This window comes from Pomacea canaliculata, linkage group LG3 (genome assembly GCF_003073045.1).
Source record: "Pomacea canaliculata isolate SZHN2017 linkage group LG3, ASM307304v1, whole genome shotgun sequence".
Lineage (NCBI taxonomy): Eukaryota > Metazoa > Mollusca > Gastropoda > Architaenioglossa > Ampullariidae > Pomacea > Pomacea canaliculata.
In genome coordinates this window covers 35,549,846-35,570,784 of record NC_037592.1, presented here as the reverse complement: position 1 = coordinate 35,570,784, position 20,939 = coordinate 35,549,846, and the positions used below count along the sequence as shown (strand labels likewise).

The window sequence follows — 20,939 nt, the reverse complement described above, 5'->3', positions numbered from 1 at the left end:
CACAACACCCTGTCCAAGACGATCCTACAAGGAACCCTCGAAGGGAGCCGTCGTCGTGGTCGTCCGAGGAAAAGCTGGGTCACCAACATCAAAGAATGGACCGAACGCGAGATGCCAGACCTGCTCTCATCTGCTCAAGACAGGACCGGGTGGAAAATTATGTCTGTTGCTGCTGCCGGACGGTCCCCCCTACGCCCGGACCGGGCATGGGACTGACCTGACCTGACCATACATACACACCAATCCACATAACTCTCCGGACAATGAAAGCAAACTCACTCGCACAACACAAACGCAAGAACAATGCATAGCTGTAACGATCATGGATGTGAATAGGTGGATTAATTAATTGCTGTTTGTCTGGCAAGACCAACGCTTAAAAAGCCCCTTACGAAGTTCTCCTCTGTTACTAAGTGCGAGCCTAAACAAAGAATGTGACTAAACCGGAAGCTTTGCAGTATCATGCCTCGTTTTAGTAGACTGGGAAAAAAAATCGTCTGCTAGCAGTCCACGAATAAGTAGTTCGTGGTGAAGATGAGTTCTGATAAACACAAAAAAAGCGGGCGCGACACGGACATCACATGGCACACTCTATACTCAGGTCAACATAATCACTAACAGATACATTTTTGGACATTGCTCATAGCCATCTTGGTTGTTATCACTACTCCAACGAACGACACCCCACTGATCATTTGAGTTCAAATCCTAACAATGACCGACACTTCCTCTCCCTCGCTGACGTCACACAGCACGCACAGCCTTATCACTGCCGTCACAGACTTTACAATACCTTTAATAACAGATTCACGATCATTGTTAAGATAATTTTATTTACAAGATGTATGACCACAGATTTTTTAATAGAAAAGATAATACATAAAATTACATTTCCTTTGTGCAGTTTCTACATGTGGGAGTGAGAGTGGAGAACTAGGCCGCCATTTCAACCCAAGTTTTAACAACAGTTTCTAAACCTGCTAGAACATAGCAAGAAAAAGTAAAGTTAGTTCATTCTGCAAAAGATTGTTATATTATGTACTCTTAAACAATGACTTTTGTAGGGGGAAGACAGCTATGGAATGGCAGAGCGGTTGAAGGTGATGGTTGGCTGGTTTGGCAGTAAAGTGCTTCCACCTAAAGGTAATTTCGAATTATTAGGGGAAAATAAGTAAACTGGAGTACCTGGGAAAAAACCTCACGGCTTGGACTGCAAACAGGTATCACGTACAGACTGTTCAGAGATCTGAACCCAGACCAGCTAACAGCAGTGGTGACAGGTCAGTTTAGACCACTACACTGTTTACCGAGACTTTAATTCCGAATGTGCATGCATGTAATTGGGTGGACAAGAAAAAGAATCCCAATTTTATAAAGTGCGTCTGATCAGCTCTTTGCCATTGAAATGCACAATCAATAATCAAGTAAAGGGACTATGGTCGTTGTAATTTTGAATCTTAAAGAAAAGATTTATTTTTGCATAGACAAATGTTTCTACAAAAGTGGATGATGATCTTGGCATAAGCATGAAAGCTACTTGACACCTCCACTCCCTGTGATTTTTATACATATTATAAATGCGTGGTCTACACCTTCCAAAAGATATTCACAAGAAATACATCACCTCAAAATAGCCAATCTAAATTTCATACAATTGCATTTGTTTTAATGACAAATGTTTTGCAGAATTCTTATCCTGTTTTCTTAAGCATTTGAGTACAAAAAACAGTATTCTGCTTCCTGACTTACTCTCTTTCTCTTCCATTGGTTTTTGTGCATTAGTAAACATAAAATGCCTGGTCCACAAAAATATATGAATTAAAATTTCATGACCTGTTATGAAACAAACAGTATATACAAATCACAACCCTTGCCTTGTGTAATAGAATGAAAGTAAGCATATGCTACAGAAAAGAGCAACTACATAAATCCAAATGACCAAGCAAGACCCCATGACCAAGATTTATATTGGTTGCAAGCATAATATGGGTAATACATTGTAGAATAAGCAGATGGCACACAGCACAATAACACAACTAATGTCAATTCATAAGATTAAGAGGGAAATTGTAACTTGAACACTAGAATAAAAAAAAAATCAGTTCATGATAAACTATACAATTAAATGTCAATTTATGGTTATAATAAGCACATTTCCTAATAATAAAAAAAAAATGTAAGAAAAGCTGCCATGAAATAGCTATTTTTCTGGAATGAGGCAGTTTTGCTTCTTCTCCCATGGTGCTTTCTCTCTTTCTGTACTTCCCTCTATTATCTCAACTCCAGTACTCCTCTCTCATTCACTCACTCTTTATTTGTACCATGTTAAAAGTATGTTTCAGTGGAAACTCCATCAACAACACTGCAAACAATAGCATAACAGTCTGCCTTCAATCACCAAGTTGATTTTGAAGTTTATTACAACCTCTGTACAGGCATCATTACTATGAAGTCTGTACAAGTCTATTATATACAATCTCTCAAATCCTTTCTCATTGCACACCACCTACCATGTGATTATACCATAAAGTATATTTCATTTCACTGTTTCATGAACAGTAGGTCCTCTGCTCTTGAATAGTTGAAGGACATGAGCCCTCATGCCAGAGGACCAAAGTAGCTGACATTGCTACTCATCATCTTCTTTTTCCGTTTCATCCCTAATCCCTGGAGGGGCTCTTCAAGGCCTGGAAACTGCAAATCAATTTCCCCGCTGCGTTTATTTCGCTGAACTGACTCGCCTTCTGGTTTCTCGAACTTCCCTGAGCTACAAACCTCTGATGTCATGTCAAGTAGCTTGCTTTTGGAGTTCATTCTAGGTCTGATGTTTTCTTTAGTAGCTTTGCTGTCTAAGGTGTCGTCGCTATCTTTAGAATTTTGACTATCTACACAGAATGTGCTGTTAAGGATGCTGCTGCTGGTGGAAGCCTGATGAAAAAAATGAAGAAAATTAAAACCTGATACCACCTTTACATGCACACATTAAGAAAAGTTGTACAAAACATATATATATAAACAAATTACTTACAGCCTCTAAGACTTTGTTGACACAACCACTGGGGTCACAGGCACAGCCACTGTTACAGTGACGATTGTTCTTGGAGCAAGAACACCGTTTTGTTTCACAGTTTCCTTTACATCCACAGGAGAGGAGGAGGAGAAGGATCTCTAGAAAATAATATTAAGAGACAATGAGGTTATGAGCTTTTGTCTGTATCGAACATGTACGTGTGTATAATAATTTGTGTACATAAAGAATAACTTGAATCCAGGTCCTACCTTTGGTAGGTTACGTGCGACAGCAGAAGATACTTTCCAGCTTGGGTCATTCCTTTCATCATCCTCTTCTGACTCTAAGTCTGTAAACCCACTTGGAGTTTCTGGCTGAAAAACTTTTCCTGGTGCATTTTTATGTTTAGCCTGAAAATAAAAAAACTCAAGGTACATAGTTCTCAAACAGAACATCAACACAATACTATTTCATATATCAATTCCTATAAATGTAGCTGCTGTTTCGTAACAGAATATTTCTACCTTGAAAAAAATAAACACCCATTATTCCTCGTATTTTTATTTCAGACTTTACAAATGACTTATTACAATAAAGATAAGGAATATAACTAAATTAGAAACGAACCTGCAATTTAGGCCTGGGGGTGAGGAATGGTGATGCATGAGGATCATCAATGCTAGGCATTAAAGCAAGCTTGCCATCATACATCAGTCCTGTCATGTGCTGAAATAGACCACAAACAGTTCAACATCTGCAAAAGATTTAAGCAGGTAGGCAGCAGTTTGAAAAAGTTTTATCTGATTTTTCACACCCAAAATAACCATTCCGTTTCAAATTTTCTCTGCCAATCCCAGTTTGGAAACTCTCTGTCCCTTAATGTTAGACACTCCTTTTTTTTCTCAGCCTTCAGATTCCACTTGAAAATGTGTTTATTCAGAAAGTACTTTTTGTAATGTGTCCTTGTTTGGCTCCACCTTGTTTGGCTGGATATGCCCGTGTATTCCTTTTCATGCCTCAATGGTGTGCATAAATGAGTAAGTGTGCCTAGTTGAATAGGTAATTTTTTAATTCTGGTTACTATTTATTACAATACTGCGGTCAAACTTGGAAAATGTGTTGTTGCTTTCAGCACAGTTTCTTGTATCTGGGAAACCACATGCACACACTTGAGCATATTAGACTGATAAATCAGACAACTTATCATACAAGCATCTGAAAAGAGATGAAAGATTTCTAGTAGGAACCTAATGACAATGAAGAGCAAAAAATGATGATAAATGTTATTCTTGTACCCGTTTCAGTTCTTCACACTCTTCCTTTTTCTTTTCAAGCTCGTCAGACAAGGAGGACATCTTGGCCAGCTCAGCCTCCTATACAGCAAAATTTAGGGAGTCAGAAGATTTCATTAAAGAGTCTGCTTTTATTTCTTGCTATGCTCAGATCAGATTTTTGTGAAATTCTTTAAATGCATGCGTGCTTTAACACACAGGCACTCATCCTAAGCTGAACACAAACCATGCATAAAACTAGCATGCTGCTACAGCTTATAAATAAATAAGTCAGCACTGTTAAATGCATAAAACTTTGTTCAATGTTAATGAACAAATGATGCCTAAAGTTTAAGGCAAACAAAAATAAATCATCCCTGGGGCAAATTGTTGAAACACCACAGATTTATAATTGCTCGAAAACAACATACCATAATGTCTAGTTTTGCTTTCAATGTTTTGTCATTTGCGTTGTTTGTTGTCTTTTTGGGATTAACTCCCAGCAGAAGAAGAGTCTGAAATACAAAAGAGACTACAGTACTCACACATTGCATAAAATGTTAAGAAATCTAAGGAAGTATGCACATTTATCCGATAGAATTAATATTTTTATATAATTTATTGCGGAATATCAGTTTAAGTTCCTGACTGCCACAAGCATGAAAGATTTCCAGGCAACAGTTCTTTACCATAAGAATTTGGCAAAACAGGCTAGGTTTGGCAGTTTTTTTAACAAGCTTTTTTTCTAATATGTGACACATTACCTTCTGTTCATGTTCTTTCCTGAGCTGCATAAGTTCTTCTTCATGCACTTTCTGCAGCCGCTTGATTTTTGTCAACAGTTCCTGCTCCACTTCTTTGTTGCTCTCTGACATTTGGTGTATGTCCTTTAATTCTCCTTGAAGTGTGGTACGCTCAGCCTTGGCATCCACAGCCTGTACACAATAAAAAGAGCATTTTTAATGACAAGACATCCTTTCATATCTTTTTTCCTAAGATGATAAGGAGTTAAATCTTACATATCACAATAAAAACTGAAGACAAAAACTCCTGATTGGTCAGCAAAGATCACTTCCCTGGGATTAAGAGGAAAAAAAACAACAACAAATTTTGTTGTGCACCATTGCTGCAACTTTTGAAGTGCTTTTTTCAGCAGCTGCCCACTATTTTGATCTTCAGATAAATCGAAATTTGTTGCAGGCCATCAAAGCACTTAACAAGGACTGAAATGAATCTTTTTTTCCTCTTCTATGTATGATGCTCAAAACTTAAAAGTTTTGGAGACATACCTGATCCAACAACCACTTTAAGGCACACTTGGCCTCCATCATGGTGTGCAAACCTTCCCACACAGATTTTCCTTTGCTTTCTGAGAAAATAAAGAAAGTTAAGTGCTACAAAAGAAAACCTAAAAATATATTTTTAAAGAAATTCTATAACTATGATAGCAAAATACATTATATATTTGATGTTAGAGAGGTGTCTTATTTGCAAAAGCAATTGACACAAGTGTAATGTACCAGAAAATACTTGCATGTTTAACTCCTTTTGATTTTATTAAATTTGTTTCATTACTTAACATTTTTGTTTAGCTGAAAAGTTTCAAATTTCATCACAAATCTAAAAAACATGAGTCCAACATAATGCACGTGTTCCTCCAAGAGTGTAATGCTGCACTACGTAAGTATGTCACTATTAATGTTATTGGGATATAAACTAAAAAGAACAGAGAATACCCCACCCGACTATTTTAAAAAACTGACCTTGATCAGCATCACATATTTTCTGCTGAAGGTCTTGAATCTGCACATTTCTGGAAACGTTAAACAGAAAATAAACAGTGAAAATATAAAGCTTACAATGTTTAGTCAGACTAATTTTTCTTTTCTATTTATTGTACCATATCATGTCCACATCATGTATCATCATATATCATGTCCTCATTTTTCTATATTTGGTGTACCTAACCAATTTTCTTTTTTTAACTGCTCTGCAGTGATAGGATGAAACAGACATTGCTTGCATAACTTCTTTTACTTTAACTTAGTGGTGGAAACCACAATGTTGGGATATACTAAGAACAGATACAGGCTTTTGGGTGACACAAACCTTAGTTCAATCTCTGTAGCTAGCACTTCAATTTGCTTTCTTATCTCTTCCTCTTCAAAGCTTTTTTCTCCTCGAGACCCACTGTCATCCATCCATAAGTATTTCTGTAGTAAGGAAAATCACAATTATACATATTTAACATGGTTTATGAATCAGATTTGTTTTAATGAAAAGAAAGTAAGAAAATAATTCACTAGGTACGAAGTAACCACAGGAAGGATGCCATGGTACCAAATGATTGGTTTAGATGAAGACAGCAAAAATGCTTAACAGACAGCAAATACATATTCTGTGAAACTGTTGGACAAAAGATCAAGCCAGAGGAAATGTTCTGAGGTATCCAAGTTCTTCCTGTTTTAAATAAACCCCTGCTACTATCAAAACCAATAGGAGACGGAAGAAACTGACCTTAGATGGTGATGCTTCTCCTATTCTTTCTTTCAGGTGCCTCATCTGTTGACTGAGTTCTTTGCGATCAGCCATGAGGGCCTCCATGTGGTATCTTGCTTCACGTAGACTTACTCGAACATCCAGTTCATGACTGAGCCATTTCTTTTGAAAAAGAAAAAAAAAAGCAGGAAACTGTAGAAAGCCAATCTGATAACTTCAAAAGCCTTCTCTTGGAACAGTTAATAACACCTCAGTGAACCTCTTTGCCATTCTGCAGCAATTTTCTAGCAATTTTCATTTCAAAATTCGACTATATTCAACGTACAATGGCTCTTCAAGTTTTGTTTCCTTTCATATGCATACTGAACTGTGCCTAAAAGATGCTTCTAGCTGTTCCTTCTAGAAAGTAACTAACATGGATAAACATAAACAGAATGAAATGACAAAGTTCACAATCTTAATACGACTGCTGATAAACTATCACTTTAAAATACTGCATCATTTTTTTATGTGATTTTAATGGCTTACACGAACACGGTTGCCAATGGAAGTTGCATCACAAGTGTCCATTTTTGTACTACGCTCTGCTAGCACAGCCTTTTGTCTTGACAAAGCCTCCTTTAGGCGTCTGTTGGCTGCAGCAGCCTACAATATAAACAAGCAACAAACCACTCAAAATTCTTGTTTTGAATATGCTATTATAAAATGCATTGTTTAGCATCAATAGCTAGGGATCAAGAAAAGAAAATTTCAGAAGCAATTACAACAATAGTAAAATTCATCTTGAAAGTTTCATACCATACCTCTTCTACTTTGCGTTTGAGCACACTTTGTTGCTTTTCATTCGTTTGCTGCAGTTTAGCTAATTCAGCTTGCCTTTTACGATCCTGAATACATTTAAAAAAAGATAGCTTTAACATTTGGACACTTTGCCATATGTTAAAATTCATTTCAAGATCATTTCCTTCATAAAGTCTTAACTAGTAAATCATATAACAAAATAAAAATACAACAGTATATTCTTATTCTATATTTTTATGGGCATTATTTTGTCCATTATTTCATGCATCTGAACCAAATCCAGTGTCTGTGTCCTGTACTGTGTAATGTGAACAAATTATACTTATATTTCAGCAAATGCTCGTAACATTTAGTGAAACATATCCAACTTGTGAAAGAAGTCTTAAAAAGCCTGTTTTTGCTTCATTTCAGTAGAAAAAAATACTGACTTTTTGCATAAGCTGTAGCACTTCCTTGTCTTTCTGTTGTTTCCATCGTCTCCATACATCATTTTCTTCTTTCATCTGCTTCATAAGCTTGACCCGCTGCTGCTTCAAGCTCTGTTTTCACACATGCATACACACACATTAACAAATGTAATAAACTAATTCAACACAACTTTGATCATGTCTCCATTAAAAACCCTATAATAAATTCTTCATGATTTCATGCAAATCTTTAGAATTCATCTACCAAAATACAAAATACAAAAAAAAAAAAAAAAAAAAAACTTTCAAAGAACAGTCCTTAAGAAACTTGTACCTGGATCTCTACATTGAGACGAGACACATGCTTCTCAGAACTGTCCTTCAGTTTGAGGATCTTGGCCTGATCTGCCATTTTTCGCTTCAGCTGTGCCATTTCCTGTTCCAGCTCCTGCAGTCGTTTACGCCGCTGCTCACTGACTCTGCAAAATCATTATGAACTTTATCATGCAATTCTGCTTATGATTAATGTTGTCCCAGAGCTAGCTTTTACTTGTGTGAATCGAGCTGTAAGAGATCTAGAAAAGCAACACCACTGCCGAGGAACTGCTACCAGAATAACAGGCTGGCTTCAGACCAGGTAGGAGCACAGTTAAACAGCAATACCAATACATTTACTGATAAGCACAGACAGTACAATACCCACGTAGTTCCTATCCTATTATACAGATGTGAGATGTGGAATTGAGGCATTCGCAAACAAGTCAAACTGGCTAGCATGTGTGCTTTAGAGTTTAAATTCGGTTTTCAAGCCTATTTCCTCCTCACAAATCTAAGCCTTCCAGGCAAGGACTGTAATAATTTTGACTTATGACTATTTTTTATTTTTGGTTACTTTTTCCTTTATTAGTTCTCAGTTATTCTCTAATCTAAATTTTCAAATTTCTTTATCAGTGTGACCCTACATTACAGATTACCGCAAACAGTGCAAGCCATCAATCTCTAAAAGTGTTACATTCCTTCTACTGGCTTGCTGGTATAATCATAGCAGGATCAGGTAGAACAAACAGCTATATAATAAAAATGATTTCATGGTTTTTCAACTGCTCCAACTTGCTAGAGAGAAGTGAAACGTCAAGACACTTACTTGGTTGCATTTGCATTGGTTCGAGCATCAAAGAGAGTCATGCTCAGTTCCTCTTTCTCCTTCTCGAGCTGGCTAACTTTCCCTTCCCATTCTTGCATCAGTTTCTGTAGTACAAAAACAAGATCATGTATGCAAAATGTGCAGGAAAAATCAACAATCAATCAACATTTTTTATTTTGCATATTATTCCATATATTTATTAGCAATTGCTTTTTTTGAGCTTATTGCATAATGTATAGCAATAATGACAGCAAATTTAGTGTAATGAAAATGAATAATATCTGCAGTTGGCATGCATAAAACAAACAGAAAGATCTTGATTTCAAATTAGTAACACTTTAATTGTTTCCATTTCATAATCAATAAAATATACAAACACATGTGTGCAGGTTCTCACATACTTCATAGTGGGCCCGCATTGTGGCCATCTCCTCTTCAGAACGGTCCATCTGGCTGGCCAGTTCCTGTTTGCGAGATAGGATACGGTTCAGTTCTTGCAACTCCCGTGACATCTGAGCTTGACGCAGTGCATGGCGGGTATTCATAGCCCTCGAGTCAGGAGTGTCAGGTGCAGCATCCTGGTAACATGACCAAGTCACACATAATGGAAACATACCTAGTGTACTTTGACCAGTTTTCTTTATTTTAATAAGATAATTTTTATTTTAAAAAAGTCACATTTTTTTTTTAAATCAATGACAAAGAACAGATCCTAGGGGAGAGAGTCCAGAAAAAAGGTAACAAGATTCCCTTAGATTGTTTTCACAGCCATGTGCTTAATCTTTAGTCCTTGGTGGTGGTGGTGGTATGGAGGGGCAGAGTTCACATGCAGTCAGTCTCTCCTGCAATAGCTCACATAATAATAAAGAAATAACCAGATTTTATAGCAGAATTACTTTCTCAGAGTACTTACCAGATGGCATGACTATGCAAAGACCACCCTAATCTAACATTACCTACCCCATTACTGCTGTCCGCTTCAAATAGGTCAAAGTTGACCAATGAATATGGAGCACACAAATTCAATCAACTCGTCCCTTATCCTATCCTTTCTAGATAGTGAGTTCACCTATCCAGTTTTTTGCCCAACTTTGACCATATTGGTCATATCTTTTGCAACCTTGTTTTGCTGCTCCTGGTCCAAGCACAGATGGGTGTGGGTAGTTACAGGCACACTATGTCAGGAGATATAACCTATTTTTAAAACACCTACCTTATCTTTCATGAAGTTAAAGATAGGGCTAGACAGAACCTTGCTGGCATCAAATAAATTGATTGGGTCTTAAAGAAGCTCATCTTGCTGTCAAAACAAAACATTAATAACTAGATTCTTTCAAATCCCTCCTCCCAACTGTTCCCTCGATGTTGAAAGTTTCATAATATTTGCAAACAATGAATCCAGCAGAGGAATTAATAATAACAACAAATGGATTTGTAAAATGCTCTTCCCTGTGTGGATACAAGCGCAATGTGCTGTACATTAAAGACTACAAATGAACAGGCAGTGAACCATACAATAAACATATACATGTAGATCAGCAAACAGACCACACCATGGAAAAAAGTGCATAGATAAAGAACTAAGTAAGCTTATAGGAACTTGTATGACTACTGAAATACTCACCTGCTCTGTATCTCTTTCTGCTATATGTACTTCTTCATCCTCCTCTACAATATCTGCATCTTCATCCTATGTGATAACACATACTACAAACAATGTAATCCACACAATTTTCATGCCCCTACAGACAAAACATTTATGAACAGAGAGTGATAGGTGCAAGAAATGGTTAGTTTTAAATGTCACAGACATGCACATTGTACTGCAAGGTCAAGCAATCTGAGCTCAGTTCTACAGTCGTAGACAACTTATGTATAGTCACCAACAAGTTTAGAGGTGAGGTTAGAAGCAAACAAATTTTTTCCCTTAATTTACTATTACCTTTATTTTTTATTATTTCCTGTCTTTAGTGCAATCAGGTCTGTCAATGGTCTCCTATTAAGCTTAATCAATGGTCATTTTTCATAAACTACATTTATTTTTTATTTAATAGCGGTTCTTTTGGAAGCAGGACTAGTCAGTGTTTTTTCTGGGTTTTTTTTTTACCACTTATTATAACAATACTCAGTGCAAACTGATAACAGACTTACAGAGTCTGCATTATTGTCCTTGACCTGTTCAGTGAGCTTTCGGAGCTTTTCCAGCTCTGCTTTCATCTGTGGGTTGCTCTCCACATCCAGACTAGAGCTCAGCAGTTCGAAGTCCACACTGCAAACAAAGAATACTTCTTTAGAAATTGATATTCATTCTAACCATTTGCTCAAAATTAAATAAGAGGTTCCTGTATAAATAGTGTGACCTCTTATGTACTATTCTTTTGATCACACACCCCCACACACAAGTGCCCATTTTTATTCTTGAAGAAACAGGCTGCTTCAGAAGTGGATATTTTTTCCACTTTCACCAAAAATGCAAGGAAAAAATAGGAGGTAAGTATGGGCAAGAAGGAGAAGTGCAAGACTAAGAAAATGATGAAACAAACACCAAAACAAATAACTACAATTTTATAAAACTAAAAGAGACAAAATATTTATGATCCTTTGGAAGAAATAACATTTCATCACCCTGTGTCCTGCTTGAATGAGCGTAGTTTGTTTTTGAGACGGTCACGAGAGGCTTCCAGCTGTATGATGCTCCCAAACATGCGTGTGTTCTGATCAACAGCAGACTGCAGCTCACGGGTAAGCTCAATGTTCTCCTCCTCCAGCTGCTTGGCTCTCTCGGCAAGTTTTGTCAGCTCCTCTCGACTCTCTGTACTGATGGAGCTCAACAGGCTACTTCTGTCAGATAAATTAGGTAAGCCAATCACAAATCATGTTCAAATGCTGTCAATATTTTCCTAAATCTAAGCCTAATTAGCTCCTTATAACATAACTTCTGTGCTGCAAATTGTAGATGACTTCCTAATCATTAAATTAATAAGGAATAAAATGCTAAGATATGCATAAAAAGTGTTGTTTTATACAAACATATCAGAATGAATACCAACAAAATGTGGAAACAAGTAGTGTTGTGGAAAAAGCTTACTCTGAATTCACATTACTGCATGCCCCTCCTCTCTGCAAAAGTTGCAGCTGAAGAGACTGAACCTTAAATTTAGAAGGAAAAAATAGAATAAACGATCACAGAGTTTTCAGGATAAAATGGGTTATTTAAAATATAAATATACATTATAACTAAAAAGAAGTTTATAATTCTTACAAAAAATAGTACATTAGAAAGGGGTTTGAACTTTTTCCCAGTGTATATCACAATAATTCCATGCTCTTTCTAACATTAAGTAAATTTTTTATCATTATAATGTAAGAAAAGATTATAGATGAAATTTTGTTTATACTTGCCAGCAAAAAATATATAATTGTAAAAATAATTTTCTTTTTTTAAATATGTGAACAGCTCACTATTTCTCGTAGTCGTATTATTTCATCGCTCTGTGGATCACGATTGATGACAGGTTTATTTTTAATTTTGCGAGCTCTGTCTGCATATCTAAGTGTATTTAGTGTCTCCTCCATGTTGGAATCAGCGGGGCTCACACAGGCTACCATTAAAGTGTGGCTGTTGCCACCCAGTGAATCTGGAACAAAGCCATTTTTTTGGAGAGGAGTTTTATTCGTAACATTATGTAACATTTCTATCTGAACAAAAATGTAAAAAGTTGAAGAGTATCAGCACTAGGTGAAACAACAACTGTGCATAGTGTCCAGCAATGAAAAAAAAGAGTGCTACACTTTTCTGAAATTTTTTACCCTCAAGTTTGCTTTGAGTATTCTAAGCATACATCTATTTGAATAGCTTGTGCAAAATTTCCAAATTCAGAAATACAACTTAGGAATACAAAGGTAGCACTGAAACTTTATTGGAAAGTTGGGACTCATCTAAGCTGATGTCCACTTTGTTCTGGATTTTTTTCTTTTTTTTTTCAAAGGGGGGGGGGGGGAGGGGTCAGTTTGTTCTCAATGCTGGTTTATCACTAAAAATTGTATTTACAGACATCAAATATAGTATAATAAACAAGGACAAGAAGCTGACACAATGCATAAATTTCTAGTCACCTGTAGTTTATCTCCATAAAGCCATGGCAAAAATAATCCAGTTATACATACATGAACCTGTGTAACTGTAAACACACATGCACTCATATCAAATTTTGAAATGTTTACACAAAACTAAACCTTTGCAATTCATGTCCACATCTCACACATACATATCAATGCATGTGCATACCCAACCCCCACTACACAAAGACTCTACATATATTTCATATCTCACTCATACCTTGCAAAAGACGAGTTAATTTGGAATCCCTGTATGGAATATGACCTCTTTTTGCAGTGTCTTCACCTAGGGCACTGATAACATTACCAAGAGCCAGAAGGCCTTTGTTGATATTGACTCCTAAAAATGGATAAGTACAACACATTTTTAAGTACCTCTCATTAACGTTTCAAGTTACTATGACATGATTAACTTACACAAATTTTTCTTGTTCATTTTAACACTGAGCCCAGGGACTTTAGGGTAAATTCAACCACTGTCCTTGATTTCATAAGACAATAACATCAACAACTAAAAAATGTTTTAAGTCTTTTAAATTTTTCATCACACCTGACATATATACTTATGGCATTCAATGCCTAGAACAAAGGGTCAGTAAGGAAAATATAGTATGCTAGAGCAGCACTTAATGTTTCACTGATAGCTGCCTAGAAATTAATACAAGATATGTGCTCATGAGGAAAATCCTGGCAAATTAACACAGGCTGTTTGAAGTTTATTCAAACAGCCTGTTTGAACACAGCTCAGACTTCTCACTTTTTCTTGCATACCTTCCTTAAATCTGTCTCCTTCGGCCCGAGTTTTCTTTGCTCTTTCAGATCCAGCCAGATCTACCAGGTGAAACTTGGCTTGCCAACTATCATTTCTAAGACACGAAAAAAAACTATTCAACTTTCTTTTAAAAACTATATAGCTTTTATTCTTCTCTTGTTCACAGTTTCATGTTTTGATTATTAATGCATCAATACAAATATTTAGTCATCCCCATGTCACAAGAATTGCTTCACAGCACTGAGTAGTAGTTGCTATTTTCTAATGCATGTATGTGTGATTAGGCTTCTATAAATATTAAGCTGCATAGGGAGATAAGCCCTCATGGCAACACTAAATTTAACTTATATCTCCTCACTTGAAATATGTCCAGGCTGAATTGTCATTCTCTAAAACAACTATAAACATCTTCAGCCACCTGTTCACAAAATACTTACACATCATCTTTCTTAGAACAATCAACATGCACTGTAAAGATGGCATGCGACCGACTAGATGTGTCATTCATGGCTGTAGCACCAGTAGTGCGATAACGTGCACCATGTGCAAGACACTGAAGTGTTTCATCTAGGGTTGAAACATTCATCTCTCTCAGACCTTTAATCTGAAACATATTTTTTATGTATTCAAGTATGCAGCATTAGATTTTTTCCCCCCCTAAGGTTAGCCATGTTCAGTTGGATTGTATGCACACCCCCAGAGCCAAATTTTGATATATCTAGCAGGACCAGGCACAGAGCATGCTTGCTACATCTACATGAAATAAATGTCATGACCAAGTTGTTGCAACTTTTCCCACTATACTTATTTCTTTATGTTTGTGCGTAGGCATTTTAGAAGGATTAAAATACATCTTTATTAGTCCTTATAGGAAAATTGTTAGGTGTGCAGACAGTAGCATTAGAACACCACTTTACATAAAACATCACCGCAGGGCTGTGAAAGAACGTAAAATGTCTACATCACAACAAGCTCTCCATTTGTAGTAATTTATGCTGGCACTCTTAGTCTCAGACAAGCAATTATTGCAAACATTCACTACCATATAGTGACATATATACCCTTTTAACTACTAAAAAAGGCAAATTCAGTAATACTCCTAAAAACGTGAGAAATGTAGTCACCTTTATTTCCCCATTTATTTCTTCTCTAATAGAGAGTGGCTGCCTCTGAGCTGGCGTGCACAAGAGATCCAGCAAATCTTCATTGTAAATCTGAAAGCATTATAAAGCTAGTTTTATTATCAGCACAAAAAAAAAAAAATCTTTTCATCCATCCTCACTCACCGCCCAAAATTTGCAGGAACTCTCAAATCAACCAGAATTTCTTAGCAGTGTACAGCCAGCTCAAAATCTTGACATGTTACTCAATGTAACAGAAGCAGAAAAAGTTATCAACAAACTTTAGACTTGCAATCATAAGCAGCGTCTCCTATTATAAGCACAGCTGAATTTTTTTTGTGTTTTTGTTTTTTAAGGTGAGCATTCACTTCAGGTTTCCTGTAATTATCAAAGGTAACTTGTAAATCTTCTCAGTTACCTCAAGATAGGAAACTCTGACTTTAAAGTCGCAATCTGGTCGTTCTTGTATCCCCTTGAAAAGATCCTTCAAGATACGAGGAATGATACCCATCATTTCTTCATCTTGTGATAATGAGGCCTCATAACATCCCCCCATAGAGTATGTCTTACCACTTCCTGTCTGACCATAGGCCAAAACAGTGGCATGGTAGCCTGCAGAACACGGACACAGAAACAGTGGAGTTGAAGCATTATCATGTTTCAGTAATTTTCTTTACTTTGATAAATGATATGCAAACATCCAGCATTATAGGCTAATTTATTTGCATTTGGCCTTAATTGAATAGTACATATCCACAATACCTAAAAAGCATATTCAGTGTTTCATCTCCTTCCTCTTTGGTCTCTCACTCAGCATTCATAATCATCATCATGAATATGAATGTGCACATACTAGTGATTGTAAAATTAAAAGTATAAATGTGATTTGGACCTTTTTTAGACATATACCTTTAAAAGTATTTTTGACAAGCTTTCTAACTGCTTTTTCATAAACATCCTGTTGATTGTCTTTGGGTGAAAAGACATAGTCAAATGTAAAGGCTTTGTCTTTTCCAATCACAACCTGGGGCTCATTCGAATTAAACCAGAGGCAGGTCTGACATCCTTCATTCTCTTCTTTTAGAATCAAAGGTCTTGCTCTCAATGCAACACGTACTGGTATTACTTTTCCAGACATCTGCAAAAGATTTGGCATATAGTTTCTAAAAGGAAATAAACAGACCTGTTATCCTTTCACCACCTTTCTCTTTCTTAACTGCATGCACACACGAAGCACACAAACATTCCAAGAGACTTGGACAAACTCCTACAAATAAATCACCTCAAGAGACCGTAGTGATCAAAAATAATATATATATACACCAAAAATAATATACAAAAACATGGGGGAGGGGAATAGGCAACTGGTGAAAAACAAAAACAAAAACAAAGGCCAATATACAGATGTGATATATCAATTATTAGCATACAATACAGTATGTTATTATGTGTATGCAATAATTATCAGGCACACAAGATTGTATTTCTAATATTAGACTATGGGTAGCCACAACAAGTTAAAACTAAATGACAAAAAAAAGAAGCTTTAATTTTTTCAAAGAGGACAGCCAGAGTTTACCCTTAACTGCCTGTCTTTGTTTGGGTAGGCGATGTCAATGTTCCTTCAACATGTAACTAAAGTTACATAACATCCGCTAACATGTCTCTTGATAAGCATGTTTCTTCTATCTCTCATTTTGCATACTACATGCTCCAGAAGATTAGCTCTATTCGCCATACTGTGTTCATATCAACAACCAAATTCTCATTTGCTCATTTGTTCTGCCTAAATTAGACATCTGCAACCCTCTTGTTGCTAGCTGTTAACAGTACCTCATTTGTAAGCCTCAGAAAGCCTTTAACTTAGCTGCTTGTCTTTTTTTCCGGACTCGCAAATCTGAACATGTCACACCACTTCTTCATTCTCTTCCTCTTGGCTACCAGTTAAAGCTAGAATAGACTACAAGCTCTCAACTCTATGCTATGGATTCTTTGATGGTTCCTCCTCCCACTACTTTACTGAAATCTTGCCTGTCCACACTCCTGCCCGAAACCTTCACTCATCAGACTTCCGCATTCTATCCCTCCCTCCCATAAAGACAGTCTGATAACTGATGTTCTCTTTCTGTGCTGCTATGAAGAGGAACTCCCTTCCACATCACATTCGCAACTCTGACTCAAAGGCAGCATTCAAACATTCTCCGAAAACATCTTTTTACAAAGTACTATCCCTGAATTACTATTCTTAACTCCATTGTAATGCTGACTGTCATGCTAGCGGTCATGTAATGATTCCATCTTACACTGTTAATAATAATAATAAAACATGCAAAATTTGTAAAGCGCATACTCACACTCCTAAGGAACATGCTCTTAGCACTTTAGAACAAGAAGGAAACATGGACAGCATATGAGGGACAGAAAAACAAACAAATAACAATGAACTATAAAAGAATCAACAAACATACTAAATGGAGAACAAAATGAAATACAGAGAACACAAAGAGGAACCAAATAACAAGAATAAGAGCTGATCTTAACATGATATTGTAAAAGGAAGGGTGTCAGAAAGGACTAGCATTATGGCCAAAGGGTGTAATGTTTACGGAAGATGTAAGGTGACCAGACGTTTCGGGGGCGAAAGCGGGACACGTGCCGATGATGGTGTCGTCACCGTCAAAGAACGCCGAAAAAAAAATGATTTTTAAAGACAACCGGGGCATTTGATGGACTTGCCAGAAAGCCAGAAAGCGGGACAATGGGCGTCCCGCCAGATTAGCAGGCGGTACTCGAGGTCAAAAGCGGTCTGGTCACCTTAGGAAGATGTGTGTTTTCAGTGCACTATAGTGGGTAGGTGGCGTTCCATTGTTTCGCTGCACAATAATTAAAAATCCTGTTTCCATTTGGAAAATGGTCCAGGCTGAGACTGACTGTGATAGCAAATGGAAGAATCCAAATTGATCTTGCTCATCTAAAAATGGTCGTTGTAATAATTTTACTATGTCTATACTAACAATTTACTGAGTGATCATTACTCAATGTTGGTTAGTAGTATCTTAGAGGTTCTGCTTGTTGAGTGGGTTAGGATTTAGCAAATCAGACGAAACATTTTCATTAATTTTAAAAATTACAACTTTTATTATAAAGTATTGTTACCTTTCCACAGTGGTTTTACAACATTAAATCCATGAAACCGAAAACGCGATGAACAATCGATCTCACGTCTGTGATTCGTTTTGAAAGTCGCAGCGTGAAGTACACTTGTCTCTGATTGGTTGAGGGAAGAAAGAAGAGTAGATTCCCCTTCTAGGTTGTCGCTCAATGATTGTCTCCCCTGTATGACCTTGCTCCCTCAACGACAACGTGCTTCCTGTATTACTGAACAGCTCGTCGTTAATTAAAATAGAAGAGCTTGTACGATGATTCGTCTGTCTTCCAGCAGAGGGGCAGCAGGAGATCCAGAAATGGAGAGAAGGCGGATAGAGACGGAGAAAGAACAAGCTCGGTTCATGACGGTCCAGAATATTGTGCTGTTTGCAACTTCATGCGGAATAATCAGGGCATGTAGGTATATCAGTGCTGAACCATTGTTAAACCCAAACCAGTAATATAGTTATGCAGATTGAAAAGGTAGTTGAATAAAGTTTGAAAAATCTAAAGAATAAATTGCATCTTCTCATGTGCTTTATGTCAGAGAACTAACTAGACATATTAAAACTGCTTTACTAGGGGTAATTTGAGCTGAGGTAGAAGAATTCTGAATTTTGTCAAGGTAGAATGAGATCACACTAATAATAATAATATTGAAACCAGGACAAAGCAACATCATGAATACCAAAAGAGTGCTGAAGTCTGTGTAGAAGTATAGAATGATCTACATTTTACAGTATCAAATGCAGCTGACAAGTCTAACAGCGATAGAGGTGACACTTTATCATTGTCAGGACTGAGGAGTAGATCATTCACAACTTTTAAAGTGCAGATTCAGCAACATGGCCTTTAAGCCAGCTAGAAGGGATCAAGGAGATGATTTTTTTTCCTGAAGCTTAGAAAGGACCAGTTTGAAACTGGTCTATAATTGCTTAAGCAGTTATGATCTAGAGGTGGTTTATGTGAACAGACAATAGCCAACCTGGACTCAAGAGGACAGTGCCCAGACGGGAAGCATTAATAAAATAGGTTATATGTGATAACAGGACATCTAGACAATCAACAAGCAGAGAGGATGAAAAAGGATCAAGCTCACTTGTTTTGGCGCTGTTCTTCAGACAAATTTCCTTAACTGTTCACTAACTGGCTCATAACCACATAACCAGCATAAATAACATGTGTGTTGGATATTCATCAGCATTGATTCTTAAATGTAAAACTTAGTTGTCAACGAAACATCATAAATTTTATAGAGCAGAAGATGCTTACAGGAAATATCTCCTTAATCACATTCTGATCTGTTTGATAGTATTTTCTTGTGGTTTGCTTTCTTATTGAGTAATAGTGGTGGTAAGGTGCACTGGCTGATGTAAAGTAGATGTGATGTTTTAGTTAAAGTCTTATTAGGTGTCCCAAAACCAAAAAGTAAAATTGTCCCAGGTCCTAAAGACACGTAATAATAGGCAAAAAAATCTATTCGCCAGCATAAGATATGTTCTCAACCTGTGTCTTTTCAGGTGGCCATTTTTTGTTTAGTAATATGGTGCTGAATTTATTCATATGGCTGTGTTAAAATAGGCAGCTATGCTTGTGTGTTCAAACAATGTATGGCTCTTTTGGTAATATTTGACATTAATAGCTACTTATGTCATTCGTGATCAGCTTGTCTTTTGGACCTGGGGAGATTTCACTTTTTGGTGTTGGGACAAAAATGATCTTACCTGGGATGAAATGAACATAGATAAAACAATTTGTCAGGCTGTATGGCAAAATAACTGGCTTCTTTTGCAAAGATTGGAAAAAATGTGTAATGGAATTCCTTAAATTTTATTAGCTGTTGTCTTAATTTTGCAGTGCCGTGGATAATAAACCAACTAAATTCTTGTTGAATGTGCCAGCTGGATCAAGGACTGAAGAGAGATCTGGAACATGTTCAGTCACTAATGACAAGAAGGGCCCTGTGAAATCATGGAATAGTAATGATGGCAATTGTTAAAGCATACTTTTATTATTTAAAGCATTGCAAACCAAGGGATTACACTGTTATGTCTTTCTATATGCTATACAAATAAAATGGTGAAGTATAAACATGAGATTCTGGCCTTGTGTTGAATCTATAATATTTATTTAATCAGCCTTAATTTAGCCTTTGATAAACTGATATATTGCTTGTTTGTTAATATTTTCTTTATCTTTGTCATCACTTTTTTTTTCTATATACTGGTAAGGAAAGTAACCATGACTAGCTAAATGGTCAGATGACATAAAATGGAGTGATCTACACTTCTATCCTTTTGTTACACAAGCAATGACAATGACCAACTCTATTAATAGGTAATTTAAACATGGGAAATGTGCTCGGTTAATATATATACATAAAAGAAATACAAGAAAATGACAGTCTAAAAAGAAATTGGTAAAAAATTCTTACATCTAGGCCACTGGTTTTTCACAGTGTGGTCCGTGTACCACACACTTATCTGGTGAACCGCAGGTGACAGTCATTTAAATCGCCAGATACACTAATTAGTACAGTATTGATTTCACATGCATTTTAATTTTGTCGATGCCCAACTGCTTCTTCGCATAAAATGCTCGCTTACCAAGTCTTTATGTCACAGCACAAGCATTAACATTTAACCACA

At 36.6% G+C, this 20,939-nt stretch overlaps 1 protein-coding gene and 1 long non-coding RNA gene across 2 annotated transcripts; one reads left to right on the top strand and one right to left on the bottom strand.

Moving 5' to 3' along the window:
* Positions 1–1,649: 1,649 nt before the first annotated feature.
* LOC112560393 (chromosome-associated kinesin KIF4-like) lies at positions 1,650–18,417 on the bottom strand. The gene is made up of 29 exons (XM_025232230.1): positions 18,301–18,417; positions 16,054–16,282; positions 15,563–15,756; positions 15,148–15,237; positions 14,461–14,627; positions 14,023–14,117; positions 13,472–13,591; positions 12,595–12,770; positions 12,221–12,282; positions 11,758–11,973; positions 11,284–11,401; positions 10,757–10,822; positions 9,534–9,710; positions 9,133–9,236; positions 8,323–8,467; positions 8,010–8,120; positions 7,584–7,667; positions 7,309–7,425; positions 6,799–6,942; positions 6,391–6,494; positions 6,045–6,094; positions 5,571–5,650; positions 5,046–5,216; positions 4,713–4,796; positions 4,306–4,383; positions 3,638–3,736; positions 3,280–3,420; positions 3,029–3,168; positions 1,650–2,928 (listed from the first exon to the last, which is right to left on the bottom strand). The coding sequence occupies exons 2-28, from the start codon at positions 16,280–16,282 to the stop codon at positions 3,034–3,036; spliced, it is 3,357 nt and encodes a 1,118-aa protein (XP_025088015.1). The 5' UTR covers positions 18,301–18,417; the 3' UTR covers positions 1,650–2,928; positions 3,029–3,033.
* Positions 18,418–18,467: 50 nt separating this feature from the next.
* Positions 18,468–20,387, top strand: LOC112560269. The gene is made up of 2 exons (XR_003098502.1): positions 18,468–18,708; positions 20,149–20,387. It is a non-coding gene; the product is annotated as an uncharacterized LOC112560269 (long non-coding RNA).
* Positions 20,388–20,939: the final 552 nt, after the last annotated feature.

Coding starts and splice junctions, on each gene's coding strand:
- LOC112560393 (XM_025232230.1), bottom strand. CDS start 16,282: ATGTCTGGAAAAGTAATACCAGTACGTGTTGCATTGAGAGCAAGACCT. Junction 10,823..11,283: donor AGGACAATAATGCAGACTCT/GTAAGTCTGTTA, acceptor GTTATCACATAG/GATGAAGATGCAGATATTGT. Junction 3,737..4,305: donor AGTGTGAAGAACTGAAACGG/GTACAAGAATAA, acceptor GGTCTATTTCAG/CACATGACAGGACTGATGTA.